Genomic DNA, 16,307 nt, shown 5'->3' on the forward strand with positions numbered 1-16,307 from the left:
GTGTTTGTTATTTCCGCTTGCATTTTGTATTTATACTGAAAAAAAATGTTAACGCAACATGCGACAATTTCAAAGATTTTACTGAGTTACAGTTCATATGAGGAAATCAGTAAATTAAAATTAAATCTATGGATTTCACTCGACTGGGAACTGGAACATGCTGTCGTACACGTCGATCCAGAGCATCCCAAACATGCTCAACGGGTCACACGTCTGGCGAGTATGCAGGCCATGGAAGAACTGAGACATTTTCAGCTTCCAGGAATTGTGTACAGATCCTTGCGACATGAGGCCCTTTATTATCGTGCTGAAACATGAGGTGATGGCGGCAGATGAATGGCTCGACAATGGGCCTTAGGATCTCGTCACGGTATCTCTGTGCATTCAAATTGCCGTCGATAAAATGCAATTGTGTTTGTTGTCTGTAGCTTATGCCTGACTATACCATAACCCCACGGCCACTATGGGGCAAATCAATCGTTTCACCTTATTAGCGTAAAATAAATATGCTATAGGCTATGCAGAGCCGTGGTCGGGTCCATTCGGGTCTATTAGCTGTAGTTACATAGACCCGAGATCCGATGACAATCAAACAGGACCCACCCTGACCCGGGGGACAAGTTAAGAATTTCAGACACGAACGGTCCCGGGTGTCGGGTATATTGGGTCCACCCGGACCGTGAAGACCTCTAATTGACATCCAAAGTTAACAATATGAGTGTATTGTTATGTCATGATCTGCTTATAAACTGTGTAAAATATTGTAAATTATCCTTAATCTGAATTATAAATACAAACAGTTCAAACTGTCTGTGTAACGCCTCTTCTTCATTGAAAGTGTATTATGTTGGTAGATTGTCTTCATCGATGACATGTCAGTATAGTAACATGGTGATAATAAATTATAAGGATAACAGATGCTATACATTTAATTTCAAATTAAATTAGCCATTTAGCAGACACTTTTATCCAAAGCGACTTACAGTCATGTGTGCATACATTTTTACGTATGGGTGGTCCCGGGGATCGAACCCACTACCCTGGCATTACAAGCGCCATGCTCTACCAATTGAGCTACAGAGGACCACACAGCACTGTTTGAATAATATAACATCACACTGCAGATAGAAATACACTGCAATGATAGCTGTCTTGTTACGGTTGAAAAATCTATTTGCATTTGTTTTGCCTGACTTCTTTCCGTCAGAGAGGCCAGCAAAACATGCACAGTGACTAAGCTGATATGACGCTCACGAACATTTCCTGCGGCATCTCATAATCCAGACCAAACGCACTCGGAATGTGGAGAAATTTTTCCGCTTGCTCTACGAGATCTCACAATTTCCTCAAGTTCTTTTCAGCCAAACAATTAGATACAGGAAATCAGTTTCAGGTAACCTATTGCTAATTTCTAACATTTTAAAATTATGCTTTTAGCACGGTCTGTAAACCAACGCATTCCATGATGAAACGGCAGTGGTTGCCGCGGCCTGGCTTTGTTGTTATTTCAGCTAGCTAGCCGTTAGCTACACATCTCCCGTCCAACCCGTTTGTGTAGTTAGCTAGCTAACATGCTAACTTTATTTCAGGGTCACGGTTAAAAGTGTGACTTTTATTTAATACTTAGCCAGCTGTCGTCTCGTCGTGAGTAAAATGACTGTAACGAGGAATTCGCTAGCTAGCTAATCGGCTGCTCATTGTTTAGCCAACCCAAAAATATTTGGTTTAGCTATCTAGGTAGCTAGTTAGCAAAATTAGCAGGATTAACCGTTGCTAAATTACCCAGCTAAACTAAACAGCTAATCCCTTGAACAAACCTACAGTGTCATTGCGCAAACTGGTACGCATCATCATCTGGATATGTGTGCAACAAAAGTTCAACCTTCAGGTACCATTTCTGCCAAACCGACCACGCATACACTTTTATGCATACGTTCGATAAATTCAATTAATGTACCACACAGAACCCAATGCCGCTGCAAAGCAAACGCAGCGTTCCCTTGGAAATGAATGAATGTACTTCTGGTGTATCAAAATGCAATTATACTGGTGGTGTGATCAAGGCGTAACCCTTTTTCCATAACGTTTTCAAACAAATTAAGAAGCAAAATTCGATTTCCATCAAAATAATACAGCTGTGAAGCAGGCAAGAATAACTAAGTACTTCCGGTTCACGGATCTTCTTGGCGTTAGCAACAATTGGGTGTGCATTCCGCCACCTGCTGTGGGGATGGATAATAAGGATCCCAAAAAGGAAATAATGTGGGTATTATATATATATATTTTCATACAAACTATCAAAAAAGAAATTAACTGAACAAAATCAACCTGCTTTTATGTAAAAAACTAACTATTTCTAATCAGGTCCCTACACAGGCTCAGAAGACTCCTATGAGGGCGGGACATTTCCTAGCGACAATAGTCCTTACAGTGCTTCAACCGTGAAGTCTTGTAGCCCCAAAAACGTATTGGCTGCAGATATAATGATATCCAGCTTCTTGGACTTCTTAGACACTTTGTGCTGTACAATTAATCACTGTGGCTATAAATGCCACAAAATCCACCTTCTTCACAATGAGTGTATCCAGTTAACGCAATTGACTTAAAATACTAGCAACTGGTTGCAATGCATCCACCCCCATATCTTCAACACTGTTGCCTCTTGCCCCCCTCGACTCTCTTCACCGCCTCCACATAGGAGATCCGCTGTACAGCCCTGATCCTTGACACCTCGACCTCCTTGACCATAACAGGGCACTCAATGAAGTCCGGAGTATGATCCCGGATAGCGTTTTCTCCTTCCTTCCATTTACCACACGGGTCAGGTGACGTGCACTGACCACTCCTGGGATTTTCTGACTAAGGTACTCGTCATCTACACTACCAGTCAAAAGTTTGGACACACCTACTCATTCAAAGGTTTTTCTTTATTTTTACAAAAAAAAAAACATTTACATTGTAGAATAATAGTGAAGACATCAAAACTATGAAATAACACACATGGAATCATGTAGTAACCAAAAAAGTGTTAAACAAATCCAAATATATTTTATTTTTGAGATTCTTCAAATAGCCACCCTTTGCCTTGATGACAGCTTTGCACACACTTGGCATTCTCTCAACCAGCTTCACCTGGAATGCTTTTCCAACAGTCTTGAAGGATGATTGATGATTTTGCGAGACGGTGTAGCCTACATTAATATAACATGTTGGCTGAGTTCTTCACGTTTTACCAGTATTTGTATTTGTATTTAATATGGATCCCCATTAGTTCCTGCCAAGGCAGCAGCTACTCTTCCTTGGGTCCAGCAAAATTAAGGCAGTTATACAATTTTAAAAACATGACAATACATTCACAACAGATTTCACAATACATTAAGTGTGTGCCCTCAGGCCACTACTCTACTACCACATATCTACAACACAGAATCCATGTGTATGTGTGTATAGTGCGTATGTTATCGTGTGTGTGTATGTCTGTGCCTATGTTTGTGTTGCTTCACAGTCCCCACTGTTACATAAGATGTAATTGTATCTGGTTTTTAAATCTAATTTTACTGCTTGAATTATTTACTTAATGTGGAATAGCGTTCCATGTAGTCATGGCTCCATGTAGTACTGTGCGCCTCCCATAGTCTGTTCTGGATTTGGGGACTGTGAAGAGACCTCTGGTGGCATGTCTTGTGGGGTATGCATGGGTGCCAGTAGTTCAAACAGACTGCTTGGTGCATTCAACATGTCAATACCTCTCACAAATACAAGTAGTGATGAAGTCAATCTCTCCTCCACTTTGAGCCAGGAGAGATTGACATGCATATTATTAATGTTAGCTCTCTGTGTACATAATAATAATAATAATAATAATAATAATATGCCATTTAGCAGACGCTTTTATCCAAAGCGACTTACAGTCATGCGTGCATACATTTTTGTGTTTGGGTGGTCCCGGGAACATCCAAGGGCAAACCGTGCTGCCCTGTTTTGAGCCAATTGCAATTTTCCTAAGTCCCTCTTTGTGGCACCTGACCACAAGACTGAACAGTAGGCCAGGTGCGACAAAACTAGGGCCTGTAGGACCTGCCTTGTTGATAGTGCTGTTAAGAAAGCAGAGCAGCACTTTATTATGGACAGACTTCTCCCCATCTTAGCTGCTGTTGTATCAATATGTTTTGACCAGGACAGTTTACAATCCGGGGTTACTCCAAGCAGTTTAGTCACCTCAACTTGCTCAATTTCCACATTATTCATTACAATATTTAGTTGAGGTTTAGGGTTTAGTGAATGATTTGTCCTAAATACAATGCTTTTAGTTTTAGAAATATTTAGGACTAATTTATTCCTTGCCACCTATTCTGAAACGAACTGCAACTCTTTATGTGTTGCAGTCATTTCAGTCGCTGTAGTAGCTGACGTGTATAGTGTTGAGTCATCCGCATACATAGACACACTTGCTTTACTCAAAGCCGGTGGCATGTCATTAGTAAAAATTGAAAAAAGTAAGGGGCCTAGACAGCTGCCCTGGGGAATTCCTGATTCTTCCTGGATTATGTTGGAGAGGCTTCCATTAAAGTACACCATCTGTGTTCTGTTAGACAGGTAACTCTTTATCCACAATATAAACTCAGCAAAAAAAGAAATGTCCCTTTTTCAGGACCCTGTCTTTCAAAGATAATTAGTAAAAATCCAAATAACTTCACAGATCTTCATTGTAAAGGGTTTAAACACTGTTTCCCATGCTTGTTCAATGAACCATAAACAATTAATGAACATGCACCTGTGGAACGGTCGTTAAGACACTAACAGCTCACAGAAGGTAGGCAATTAAGGTCACAGTTATGAAAACTTAGGACACTAAAGAGGCCTTTCTACTGACTCTGAAAAACACCAAAAGAAAGATGCCCAGGGTCCCTGCTCATCTGCGTGAACGTGCCTTAGGCATGCTGCAAGGAGGCATGAGGACTGCAGATGTGGCCAGGGCAATAAATTGCAATATCTGTACTGTGAGATGCCTAATACAGCACTACAGGGAGACAGGATGGACAGCTGACCAGTACATCCGAACATCACACCTGCGGTACAGGTACATGATGGCAACAACAACTGCCAGAGTTACACCAGGAACTCCCTCATGGTACCCTTCCTGCAGGCTCATCCTGACATGACCCTCCAGCATGACAATGCCACCAGCCATACTGCTTGTTCTGTGCGTGATTTCCTGCAAGACAGGAATGTCAGTGTTCTGCCATGGCCAGCGAAGAGCCCGAATCTCAATCCCATTGAGCACATCTGGGACCTGTTGGATCGGAGGGTGCGGGCTAGGGCCATTCCCCCCAGAAATGTCAGGGAACTAGCAGGTGCCTTGGTGGAAGAGTGGGGTAACATCTCACAGCAAGAACTGGCAAATCTGGTGCAGTCCATGAGGAGGAGATGCACTGCAGTACTTAATGCAGCTTGTGGCCACACCAGATACTGACTGTGACTTTTGATTTTGACCCCCCCCCCCCCCCCCTTTTGTTCAGGGACACGTTATTCCATTTGTTAGTCACATGTCTGTGGAACTTGTTCAGTCTCAGTTGTTGAATCTTGTTATGTTCATACAAATATTTACACATGTTAAGTTTGCTGAAAAGAAACGCAGTTGACAGTGAGAGGACGTTACTTTTTTTGCTGAGTTTAGCAGGGGGTGTAAAGCCATAACACATACGTTTTTCAAGCAGACTATGATCGATAATGTCAAAAGCTGCACTGAAGTCTAACAAAACAGCCCCCACAATCTTTTTATCATCAATTTCTCTCAACCAATCATCAGTAATTTGTGTAAGTGCTGTGCTACTTGTCCTTCCCTATAAGTCTGCTGAAAGTCTGTTGTCAATTTGTTTACAGTAAAATAGCATTGTATCTAGTCAAACACAATTTTTTCCAAAAGTTTACAAAGGGTTGTTAACTGATGATTTTAATGCAGGAAAACTGAAATCCGTTTTACCTAATTTCTACCAGATTGTCACCTGTGCAAAACTCTAAATCACCTTTACTCCACATAGAGACACATACAAAGCTCTACCTCACCCTCCATTTGGCAAAGCATAACTCTATCCTCCTTATTCCTGCTTACAAGTGAGAGATGGCGCCGAAGGGGATAGCTGCCGTTTTATGGACTCTTAACCAACCGTGCTATTTTGTGTGTTTTTTTTCGCATTGTTTGTAACTTATTTTGTACATAATGTTGCTGCTACTGTCTCTTATGACCGAAATAGCTTCTGGACATCAGAACAACATTACTCACCATGAACTGGACAAATAATGTTTCTTTAATGAGTCGGACGAGAGGGATTTGCTCCAGACACCTGACAGGGCCCTCTTCCCCGTCATTTGCAGTAGAAAGAAAAGGAGATATCGCGGAAGGAGATCGGGGTGCTTGGTAAGGAGCCGGCGACGAGTGGCTAATCTGCCTTTGCCATCGATACTATTGGCCAACTTACAATCGCTTGATAATAAAGTGGACGAACTACAGGCACGAATATATCCTACCAACGGGACATTAAAAACTGTAATATCTTATGTTTCACCGAGTCGTGGCTGAACGAAGACATGAATAACATACAGCTGGCGGGTTTTACACAGTATCTGCAGGATAGAACAGAAGCCTCTGGTAAGACAAGGGGTGGCGGTCTATGTATATCTGTAAACAAAAGCTGGTGCACGATATCTAAAGAAGTCTCAAGGTTTTGCTCGCCTGAGGTAGAGTATCACATGATAAGCTGTAGACCACACTATCTACCAAGAGAGTTTTCATCTATATTCTTCGTAGCTGTCTATTTACCACCACAAGCCGATGCTGGCACTAAGACCGCACTCAATGAACTGTATACGGCCATAAGCAAACAGGAAAATGCTCATCCAGAGGCGGCGCTCCTAGTGGCCGGGGACTTTAATGCAGGGAAACATATCTGTTTTACCTCATTTCTACCAGCATGTTAAATGTGAAACCAGAGGGGGAAAAACTCTAGACCACCTTTACTCCACACACAGAGACGCGTACAAAGCTCTCCCTTGCCCTCCATTTTGCAAATCTGACCATAATTATATCCTCCTGATTCCTGCTTACAAGCAAAAACTAAAGCAGGAAGCACCAGTGACTCGGTCAATAAAAAAGTGGTCAGATGAAGCAGATGCTAAGCTACAGGACTGTTTTGCTAGCACAGACTGGAATATGTTCCAATGGCATTGAGGAGTACACCACCTCAGTCACTGGCTTCATCAATAAGTGCACCGATGACGTCGTCCCCACAGTGACTGTACGTACATACCCCAACCAGAAGCCATGGATTACAGGCAACATCTGCACTGAGCTAAAGGGTAGAGCTGCCGCTTTCAAGGAGCGGGACTCTAACCCGGACGCTTATAAGAAATCCCGCTACGCCCTCCCGACGAACCATCAAACATGCAAAGTGTCAATACAGGACTAAGATCGAATCGTACTACACCGGCTCCGACGCTCGTCAGATGTGGCAGGGCTTGCAAACTATCACAGACTACAAAGGGAAGCACAGCCGCGAGCTGCCCAGTGACACGAGCCTACCTGACGAGCTAAATTACTTCTATGCTCGCTTCGAGGCAAGTAACACTGAAACATGCATGAGAGCTTCAGCTGTTCCGGACGTCTGTGTGATCACGCTCTCCGTAGTCGAAGTGAGTAAGACCTTTAAACAGGTCAACATTCACAAGGCCGCAGGGCCAGACCGATTACCAGGACGTTTACTCCGAGCATGCGCTGACCAACTGAGTCTGTAATACCAACATGTTTCAAGCAGACCACCATAGTCCCTGTGCCCAAGAACACTAAGGTAACCTGCCTAAATGACTACCGACCCGTAGCACTCACATTTGTAGCCATGAAGTGCTTTGAAAGGCTGGTCATGGCTCATATCAACACCATGATCCCAGAAACCCTAGACCCACTCCAATTTGCATACCGCCCCAACAGATCCACAGATGATGCAATTTCTATTGCGCTCCACACTGCCCTTTCACACCTGGACAAAAGGAACACCTATGGGAGAATGCTATTCATTGACTACAGCTCAGCGTTCAACACCATAGTGCCCTCATAGCTCATCAGGTTGGATGGGGAGGCTCTCTGCACAGCTATTTTCAGGTCTCTCCAGAGATGTTCGATCGGGTTCAAGTCCGGGCTCTGGCTGCGCCACTCAAGGACATTCAGAGACTTGTCCCGAAGCCACTCCTGCGTTATCTTGGCTGTGTGCTTAGGTCCGTTGTCCTGTTGGAAGGTGAACCTTCGCCCCAGTCTGAGGTCCTGAGCGCCCTGGAGCAGGTTTACATCAAGGATCTCTCTGTACTTTGCTCCGTTCATCTATGCCTATATCCTGACTAGTCTCACAGTCTTCCTGCCGCTGAAAAACATCCCCACAGCATGATGCTGCCTCCAATTTGTAAGTCGCTCTGGGTAAGAGCGTCTGCTAAATGACTTAAATGTAAATGTTTCCTCCAGATGTGACGCTTGGCATTCAGGCCAAAGAGTTCAATCTTGGTTTCATCAGACCAGAGAATCTTGTTTCTCATGGTCTGAGAGTCTTTAGGTGCCTTTTGGCAAAACTCCAAGCGGGCTGTCATGTGCCTTTTAGGAGTGGCTTCCTTCTGGCCACTCTACCATAAAGGCCTGATTGGTGGAATGCTGCAGCGATGGTTGTCCTTCTGGAAGGTTCTCCCATCTCCACAGAGGAACTCTAGAGCTCTGTCAGAGTGACCATCGGGTTCTACCTCCCCGACCAAGGCCCTTCTCCCCCGATTGCTCATTTTGGCCGGGCGGCCAGCTCTAGGAAGAATCTTGGTGGTTCCAAACTTCTTCCATTTAAGAATGATGGAGGCCACTGTGTTCTTGGGGACCGTCAATGCTGCAGAAATGTTTTGGTACCCTTCCCCAGATCTGTGCTTCGACACAATCCTGTCTTGGATCTCTACGGACAATTCCTTCGACCTCATGGCTTGGTTTTTGCTCTGACATTCACTGTCAACTGTGGGACCTTACATAGACGGATTTGTGCCTTTCCAAATCATGGCCAATCAATTTAATTTACCACAGGTGGACTCCAATCAAGTTGTAGAAACATCTCAAGGATTGATCAATGGAAAAGAGGATGCACCTGCGTCTCATAGCAAAGGGTCTGAATACTTATGTAAATAAGGTATTTCTGTTTTCTACCAACCTGTTTTCGCTTTGTCATTTTGGGGTATTGCTGAAGATTTTTTTTATTAATCAATTTTAGAATAATGCTGTAATGTGGAAAAATGTGGAAAATGTCAAGATGTCTGAATAATTTCTGAAGGTACTGTATATGTTTCAAGCAGACCACCATAGTCCTTATGCCCAAGAACGCCAAGGTAACCTGTCTAAATGACGATCACCACTGTTAGGTTCTGACAGACAGAGTGAAAAACTAACGGACAACTAGTCAAAGCTCAAACAAAGTTTATTCACCCAATGGATCAAACAGCTGCAAAGACGAAGACATGTTTACACAAGCACATATATTTATACCTTCTTCCTATGCTGAGTCCCCTCCTTGCACATCTGGACAGCCAATACATCTCTGGTGCTAGACAGGACTTTAGTGGTGCTTGTTCTTTCTCAGTTCATCTGACCTGACATCGGCCCAAAATTCCTCACTCCTCCCCAACGCACGGCTACCCGATCTGTTGACTGAAACCAGACCGTTGCCTCTCCTCCATAGGATACATGAGATTTAACAATAACATGTTCTGACAAAATGTAAACTTGTTTCTGCCCTTCCCTTTCTCCCCCAGTAGATTTCAGTTAGACCCTCAGTTCTAATATGGTAACATGAATAGGGATATTTCAAGTTTAGAAGTGTCAAGTGTCTTCACTGACATTTTCAACATCTCCCTGACCCTGTAATACCTACATGTTTCAAGCAGACCCCCATAGTTATTGTACCCAAGAACGCCAAGGTAACCTGTCTAAATGACAATCACCACGTAGGACTCACATCTCTAGGCTGGTCATGGCTCACATCAACACCATCACCCCAGACACCCTGGACACACTCCAATTCACATACTGCCCCAACAGTTCCACTAACGACCCAATCTCTATTGCACTCTGCCCTTTCCCACCTGGACAAAAGGAACACGTGAGAATGCTGTTTGTTGACTACAGCTCAGCGTTCAACACCATAGTGCCCTCCAAGCTCATCACCAAGCTAAGGGCCCTGGGATTAAACACCTCCCTGGATCCTGGACTTCCTGACAGGCCGCCCCCAGGTGGTGAGGGTAGGCAACAACTCATCCGCAACGCTGAAACTCAACACGGGGTCCCCTCAGGGGTGCGTGCTTAGTCCCCTCCTGTACTCCCACAACTCCAACACCATCATTAAGTTTGCGACTCAATTCCAGTTTTATTTTGTGACTCAATTCCAGTTTATCTGACAATCAAAGGTTGATTATCTACAAGGTTATGGTTGAATGACTGTTTTAATGTTTCACCAACTTGTGTTTTGGTATTGGTTATTGAGGGTTACTGAGTGTGAGAAATACTTTGTTACTCCTTGCTGAATACTGAATGTGGTTTTGGGAAAACTTCTGTTTGTTATTGAGCGTTTTAATGCTGATGGTTGGAGAAACCAGTCCACTGCTCTTTATTATTTTAATTGAGTGTTACCGGTGTGACGCTATATCACAGTGAGTGATTGTATACATTGACTATTAAAAGACACCATACTGTTGCTCTTGTTTTGGCGTGTTGACGATCAAGACTCTCAACACTATACCACTGCTCCTAATGGATGAACATTGTTCAACATTCTATAATTCTTAAACATCATTCTATGGGTTTTAGTACATTTTAAAGTGACAACTCTGTGTCTCAGTTACCTTGGATACCTTTTTGTTATACCACAATCTAGGTTTGTGAAAATCACCCTGAACTCTTTGGGTCACCTCTTTTAGATCCACTTCTAGCCTACCATGTCTGAACCGGGTTCTGGCTGTGGTGTTCCAGCCCAGAGAAGCTCACAGCGGGGTCCAGAGATGCTGTCAGTGAAGCTGGGGGACTGCAGTCAAACAGTGGAACTCAATGTGATTGTCAAAGAGGAGGAGGAGGAGAGAGAAATCGATGAGGGGGAGGAGGAAGAGCGAGAGGAGGACAGGGACTCAGTTGACTCAGGTAAATTCAGGCTAACATCCTCTTTTGTTAAGAGAGGTAAACTACAAAGCAGGATCAATGAGCTAGCCAGCTAACTTTGATGAACAACCCAAATAACTAGATTTTCTAGTTCATTCATGTAAACTTAGATATGTTTTTGGTTGTTGAGTCAATTAGACCATGACAATTTCAAGCTTACCTTTCTAAACAAGACAAAGTAATTTCTGAATATTTAGGGTAGTTAGCTGGCTAACTCATTGATTCTGCTTTGTAGTTTACCCCTCAGGCTTCTGTATGTGTAAGAGGGAAGGAGAGTGCCAAAACAAAAATGGCTACCGACCATTGCGCAATGCATTGTAATTTGACAATGGCATTATTATAATAATAATAATAATAATATGCCATTTAGCAGACGCTTTTATCCAAAGCGACTTACAGTCATGTGTGCATACATTCTTACGTATGGGTGGTCCCGGGGATCGAACCCACTACCCTGGCGTTACAAGCGCCATGCTCTACCAATTGAGCTACAGAGGACCATTATCTATGTGCGATGCAATGCAAAAAGCCCCTTGCAAAGTCTTTCTTTCAATACTCTGTTAATCCAAATTAATGTTGAATCCTGCATTGTTAAGCTAAAAGCTTTTGTTTCTATCAGTCTGTTTCTTACTCTGTATCTGTTCATATTATTACAGGAGAAAGCCCAAACCCAGACAACGAGCCCAGTTCCACAGCATTAAGACTACCTGGACGTGGGACTTACCCCTGTCTTCAATGTGAAAAGAGTTTCAGTTCGTCAAGTAATTTAAAGAATCATCAAAGAGTACACACTGGAGAGAAACCTTTCCACTGCTCCATATGTGGGAAGAGTTTCAGTGAGAAAGTAAACCTTAAGAGACATGCGAGAGTGCATAGTGGAGAGAAGCCTTACCACTGCACCACATGTGGGAAGAGCTTCAATCATTCAGGAAGCCTTAAGGACCATCAGCGAATACATACAGGGGAGAAACCTTACCACTGCTCTCTTTGTGGTAAGAGTTTCAGTCGAGCAGGAGACCTGAAGACTCATCAAAGATCACACAGTGGAGAGAAACCTTACCACTGCTCACTTTGCAAGAAGAGTTTCAATCAGCCAGGAAACCTAAAGAGTCATCAGCGAATACACACTGGAGAGAAGTCTGCCTGTACTCTCAATGTGATTGTCAAAGAGGAGGAGGACGAGCAGGAAATTGATGAGAAGGAAAGGAGAGAAGTTGAGGAAGAGGAGGAAACTAGTGGTGCGGTTGACCAAGGTACATCAAGACTACCTGGTCGTGGGAGTTACCCCTGTCTTCAATGTGGAAAGAGTTTCAGTTTCTCAGGTAATCTAACGAATCATCAAAGAGTACACACTGGAGAGAAACCATTCCACTGTGCCACATGTGGGAAGAGTTTCAGTGAAAAAGTCAACCTCACGAGACATGAGAGGGTACATAGTGGAGAGAAGCCTTACCACTGCACCACATGTGAGAAGAGCTTCAATCATTCTGGAAGCCTTAAGGAACATCAAAGAGTACATACAGGGGAGAAGCCTTACGACTGCTCTATTTGTGGGAAGAGTTTCAGTCAGCCAGGAAACCTTAAGAAACATCAGAGAATACATACAGGGGAGAAGCCTTACCAGTGCTCTCTATGTGGAAAGAATTTTCGTTTTGCAGGAGACCTAAAGAATCATCAGAGATCACACAGTGGAGAGAAGCCTTACCACTGCTCTCAGTGTGGGGAGGGATTCACTCAGCTAAGAAGTCTTAAAAGTCATCAGAGAATACAAATTGGAGAGAAGCCTGCCTGTGCTTTCAATGTAATTGTCCAAGAGGATGAGGGTGAGAGGGAAATCAATGTGGAGAAAAAGAGAGAAGTTGAGGAAGAGGAGGACAATAGTGGTGCAGTTGACCCAGATACATCAAGACTACCTGGTCGTGGTCGTTACCCTTGCCATCAATGTGGGAAGAGTTTCCGTTCCTCAAGTAGTCTAAAGAATCATCAAAGAGTACACACTGGAGAGAAACCTTTCCACTGCTCCCAATGTGAGAGGGGTTTCAGCGAGAAAGTAAACCTTAAGAGACACGAGAGAGTACACAGTGGAGAGAAGCCTTACCACTGCACCACATGTGGGAAGAGTTTCAATCATTCAGGAAGCCTTAAAGAACATCATAGAATTCATACCGGGGAGAAACCTTACCACTGCTCTCTGTGTGGAAATCATTTTCGTCTTGCAGGAGACTTAAAGAATCATCAGAGATCGCACAGTGGAGAGAAGCCTTACCACTGCTCTCAGTGTGAAGAGGGATTCACTCACCTAAGAAGTCTTAAAAGTCATGAGAGAATGCACATTGGAGGGAAGCCTGCCTGTGCTTTCAATGTGATTGTCCAAGAGGAGGAGGAGGAGGAGGAGGAAGAAGTTGAGGGAGAGGAGAGTGACATAAAAATGAAGTGAGGATACTACATAAGCTAACTCTATAGGTATGGAAATGCAAACCTATCCTTGCAATGGTGTCTTCTGTGACAGCATGGTCATGGGCAGCACCGTTGAGGGCTAGCTTCATCTTCTTTTACTTCTATGAGTGTATTGGAACTTCACAAATGAACTCAACTTGAATACCACCACCTAATGTGTTGGAGTGTGTATTTAATGAACCTTTATTTTGACAGGGAGTCAATGCTGAGACCAAGGTCTCTTTTCCAGATGAGCCCTGGATAGCACCACAGTACACATCAAAATACAATGAACACATTCATATACAGACTAATATACACATTATTGTACACAACAATACACGAAAGCAAAACACAATGGAAAAAAAAAACACACATTCTTTAGTAAAACGTTCCCCTATCAACAGTCTGAAATGCATTAGAGGCATCAATTCCTACAATTTTAAAGTGGATTGTAGATCAAGGCACAAGGAAACCAAAGGCTGATCTACCAACTCTCTAGACACCAACGGAGTGAACGGGTTGATCAACCAAAGGCTGATCTACCCAACTCTCTAGACACCAATGGAGTGAACGGGTTGATCAACCAAAGGCTGATCTACCAACTCTCTAGACACCAATGGAGTGAACGGGTTGATCAACCAAAGGCTGATCTACCAACTCTCTAGACACCAATGGAGTGAACGGGTTGATCAACCAAAGGCTGATCTACCAACTCTCTAGACACCAATGGAGTGAACGGGTTGATCAACCAAAGGCTGATCTACCAACTCTCTAGACACCAATGGAGTGAACGGGTTGATCAACCAAAGGCTGATCTACCAACTCTCTAGACACCAATGGAGTGAACGGGTTGATCAACCAAAGGCTGATCTACCAACTCTCTAGACACCAACGGAGTGAACGGGTTGATCAACCAAAGGCTGATCTACCAACTCTCTAGACACCAATGGAGTGAACGGGTTGATCAACCAAAGGCTGATCTACCAACTCTCTAGACACCAATGGAGTGAACGGGTTGATCAACCAAAGGCTGATCTACCAACTCTCTAGACACCAATGGAGTGAACGGGTTGATCAACCAAAGGCTGATCTACCAACTCTCTAGACACCAATGGAGTGAACGGGTTGATCAACCAAAGGCTGATCTACCCAACTCTCTAGACACCAATGGAGTGAACGGGTTGACAACCAAAGGCTGATCTACCAACTCTCTAGACACCAATGGAGTGAACGGGTTGATCAACCAAAGGCTGATCTACCAACTCTCTAGACACCAATGGAGTGAACGGGTTGATCAACCAAAGGCTGATCTACCAACTCTCTAGACACCAATGGAGTGAACGGGTTGATCAACCAAAGGCTGATCTACCAACTCTCTAGACACCAATGGAGTGAACGGGTTGATCAACCAAAGGCTGATCTACCAACTCTCTAGACACCAATGGAGTGAACGGGTTGATAACATATCATTTAGAGGCAGCTGCTCTTGTATAAATAGTATCACCATAATGGAGAACAGGTGAAAGGTCGACTGCTTCCCAGGTGAAAGGTCGACTGCTTCCTAGGTGAAAGGTCGACTGCTTCCTGCCGACTAGATAGAGACCAGATCTGTTTCTGTAAAAACGCCCACTTTTAAATATTAGTTCCTTAACAAGCTCAGTCCTATGTTTAAAAAAAAAAAAAAAAACTATAAATCATTGTCAATCAAAATACGAAGGTATTTGTATGCAGGGACTTGTTTGATTTATAGAACCATCCCGACGAGTGAGGAAGATGTAATCCATCTGAGGCAATCTTACGAGAACTTGAAAACAACATGTATTCAGTTTTGCCTGTACTAAGTATGAATTTTAAATCAGTAAGGGCTTCCTGCACAACTGAAAATTCGGACTGTAGCCTTGTCACAGCCAGGTCAGCAGTCGTGGCAATTGCGTACATAATAGTATCATCCGCATATATAGTAAATATATATATATATATATATACAAATATACTGAATAAGACATTTTCCATTCAAACAATAACCTTATTTCTCTCGTTTACATCCCTGTTAGTGAGCATTTGTCCTTTGCTAATATAATCCATCCACCTGGCAGGTGTGTCATATCAAGAAGCTGATTAAACAGCATGATCATTACACAGGTGCACCTTGTGCTGGGACAATAAAAGGCCACTCTAAAATGTGCGGTTTTTTTACACAACACAATGCCACAGATGTCTCAAGTTTTGAGGGAGCGTGCAGTTGATCATTCAAGGCAGGAGCAAAAAAAACACACTCGGCCCTCCAGGAATTGGGTTCGACACCCCTGCTTTGCCTGGAGACGGAGGGAAAGTAAAAGAGCTGTTGCCAGATAATTGAATGTTCATTTCTCTACCATAAGCCGTCTCCAACATCGTTTTAGAGAAATTGGCAGTACATCCATCCGCATCTGGCCTCACAACCGCAGATCACGTGTAACCACGCCAGCCCAGGACCTCCACATCTGGCTAAGCATGTGATATATACTGAACAAAGATATAAACGAAACATGCAACAATTTCGAAGATTTTATTGAGTTACAGTTCATATAAGGAACTCAGTCAATTGAAATAAATTCATTAGGCCCTAATCTATGAATTTCACGTGACTGGGAATACAGATATGCATCTT

At 43.3% G+C, this 16,307-nt stretch overlaps 1 protein-coding gene across 1 annotated transcript; it reads left to right on the forward strand.

The window, feature by feature from the left end:
- Positions 1 to 1,315: 1,315 nt before the first annotated feature.
- Positions 1,316 to 13,446, forward strand: LOC311120505 (uncharacterized protein; the record flags this gene model as incomplete). The annotated part of the gene is made up of 4 exons (XM_084195091.1): positions 1,316 to 1,393; positions 10,984 to 11,200; positions 11,875 to 13,268; positions 13,438 to 13,446. The coding sequence occupies exons 2-4, from the start codon at positions 11,002 to 11,004 to the stop codon at positions 13,444 to 13,446; spliced, it is 1,602 nt and encodes a 533-aa protein (XP_084051217.1). The 5' UTR covers positions 1,316 to 1,393; positions 10,984 to 11,001.
- Between the last annotated feature and the right edge of the window lie 2,861 nt (positions 13,447 to 16,307).

Source organism: Coregonus lavaretus (assembly GCF_964263955.1).
Source record: "Coregonus lavaretus genome assembly, contig: HAP1_SCAFFOLD_47, whole genome shotgun sequence".
Lineage (NCBI taxonomy): Eukaryota > Metazoa > Chordata > Actinopteri > Salmoniformes > Salmonidae > Coregonus > Coregonus lavaretus.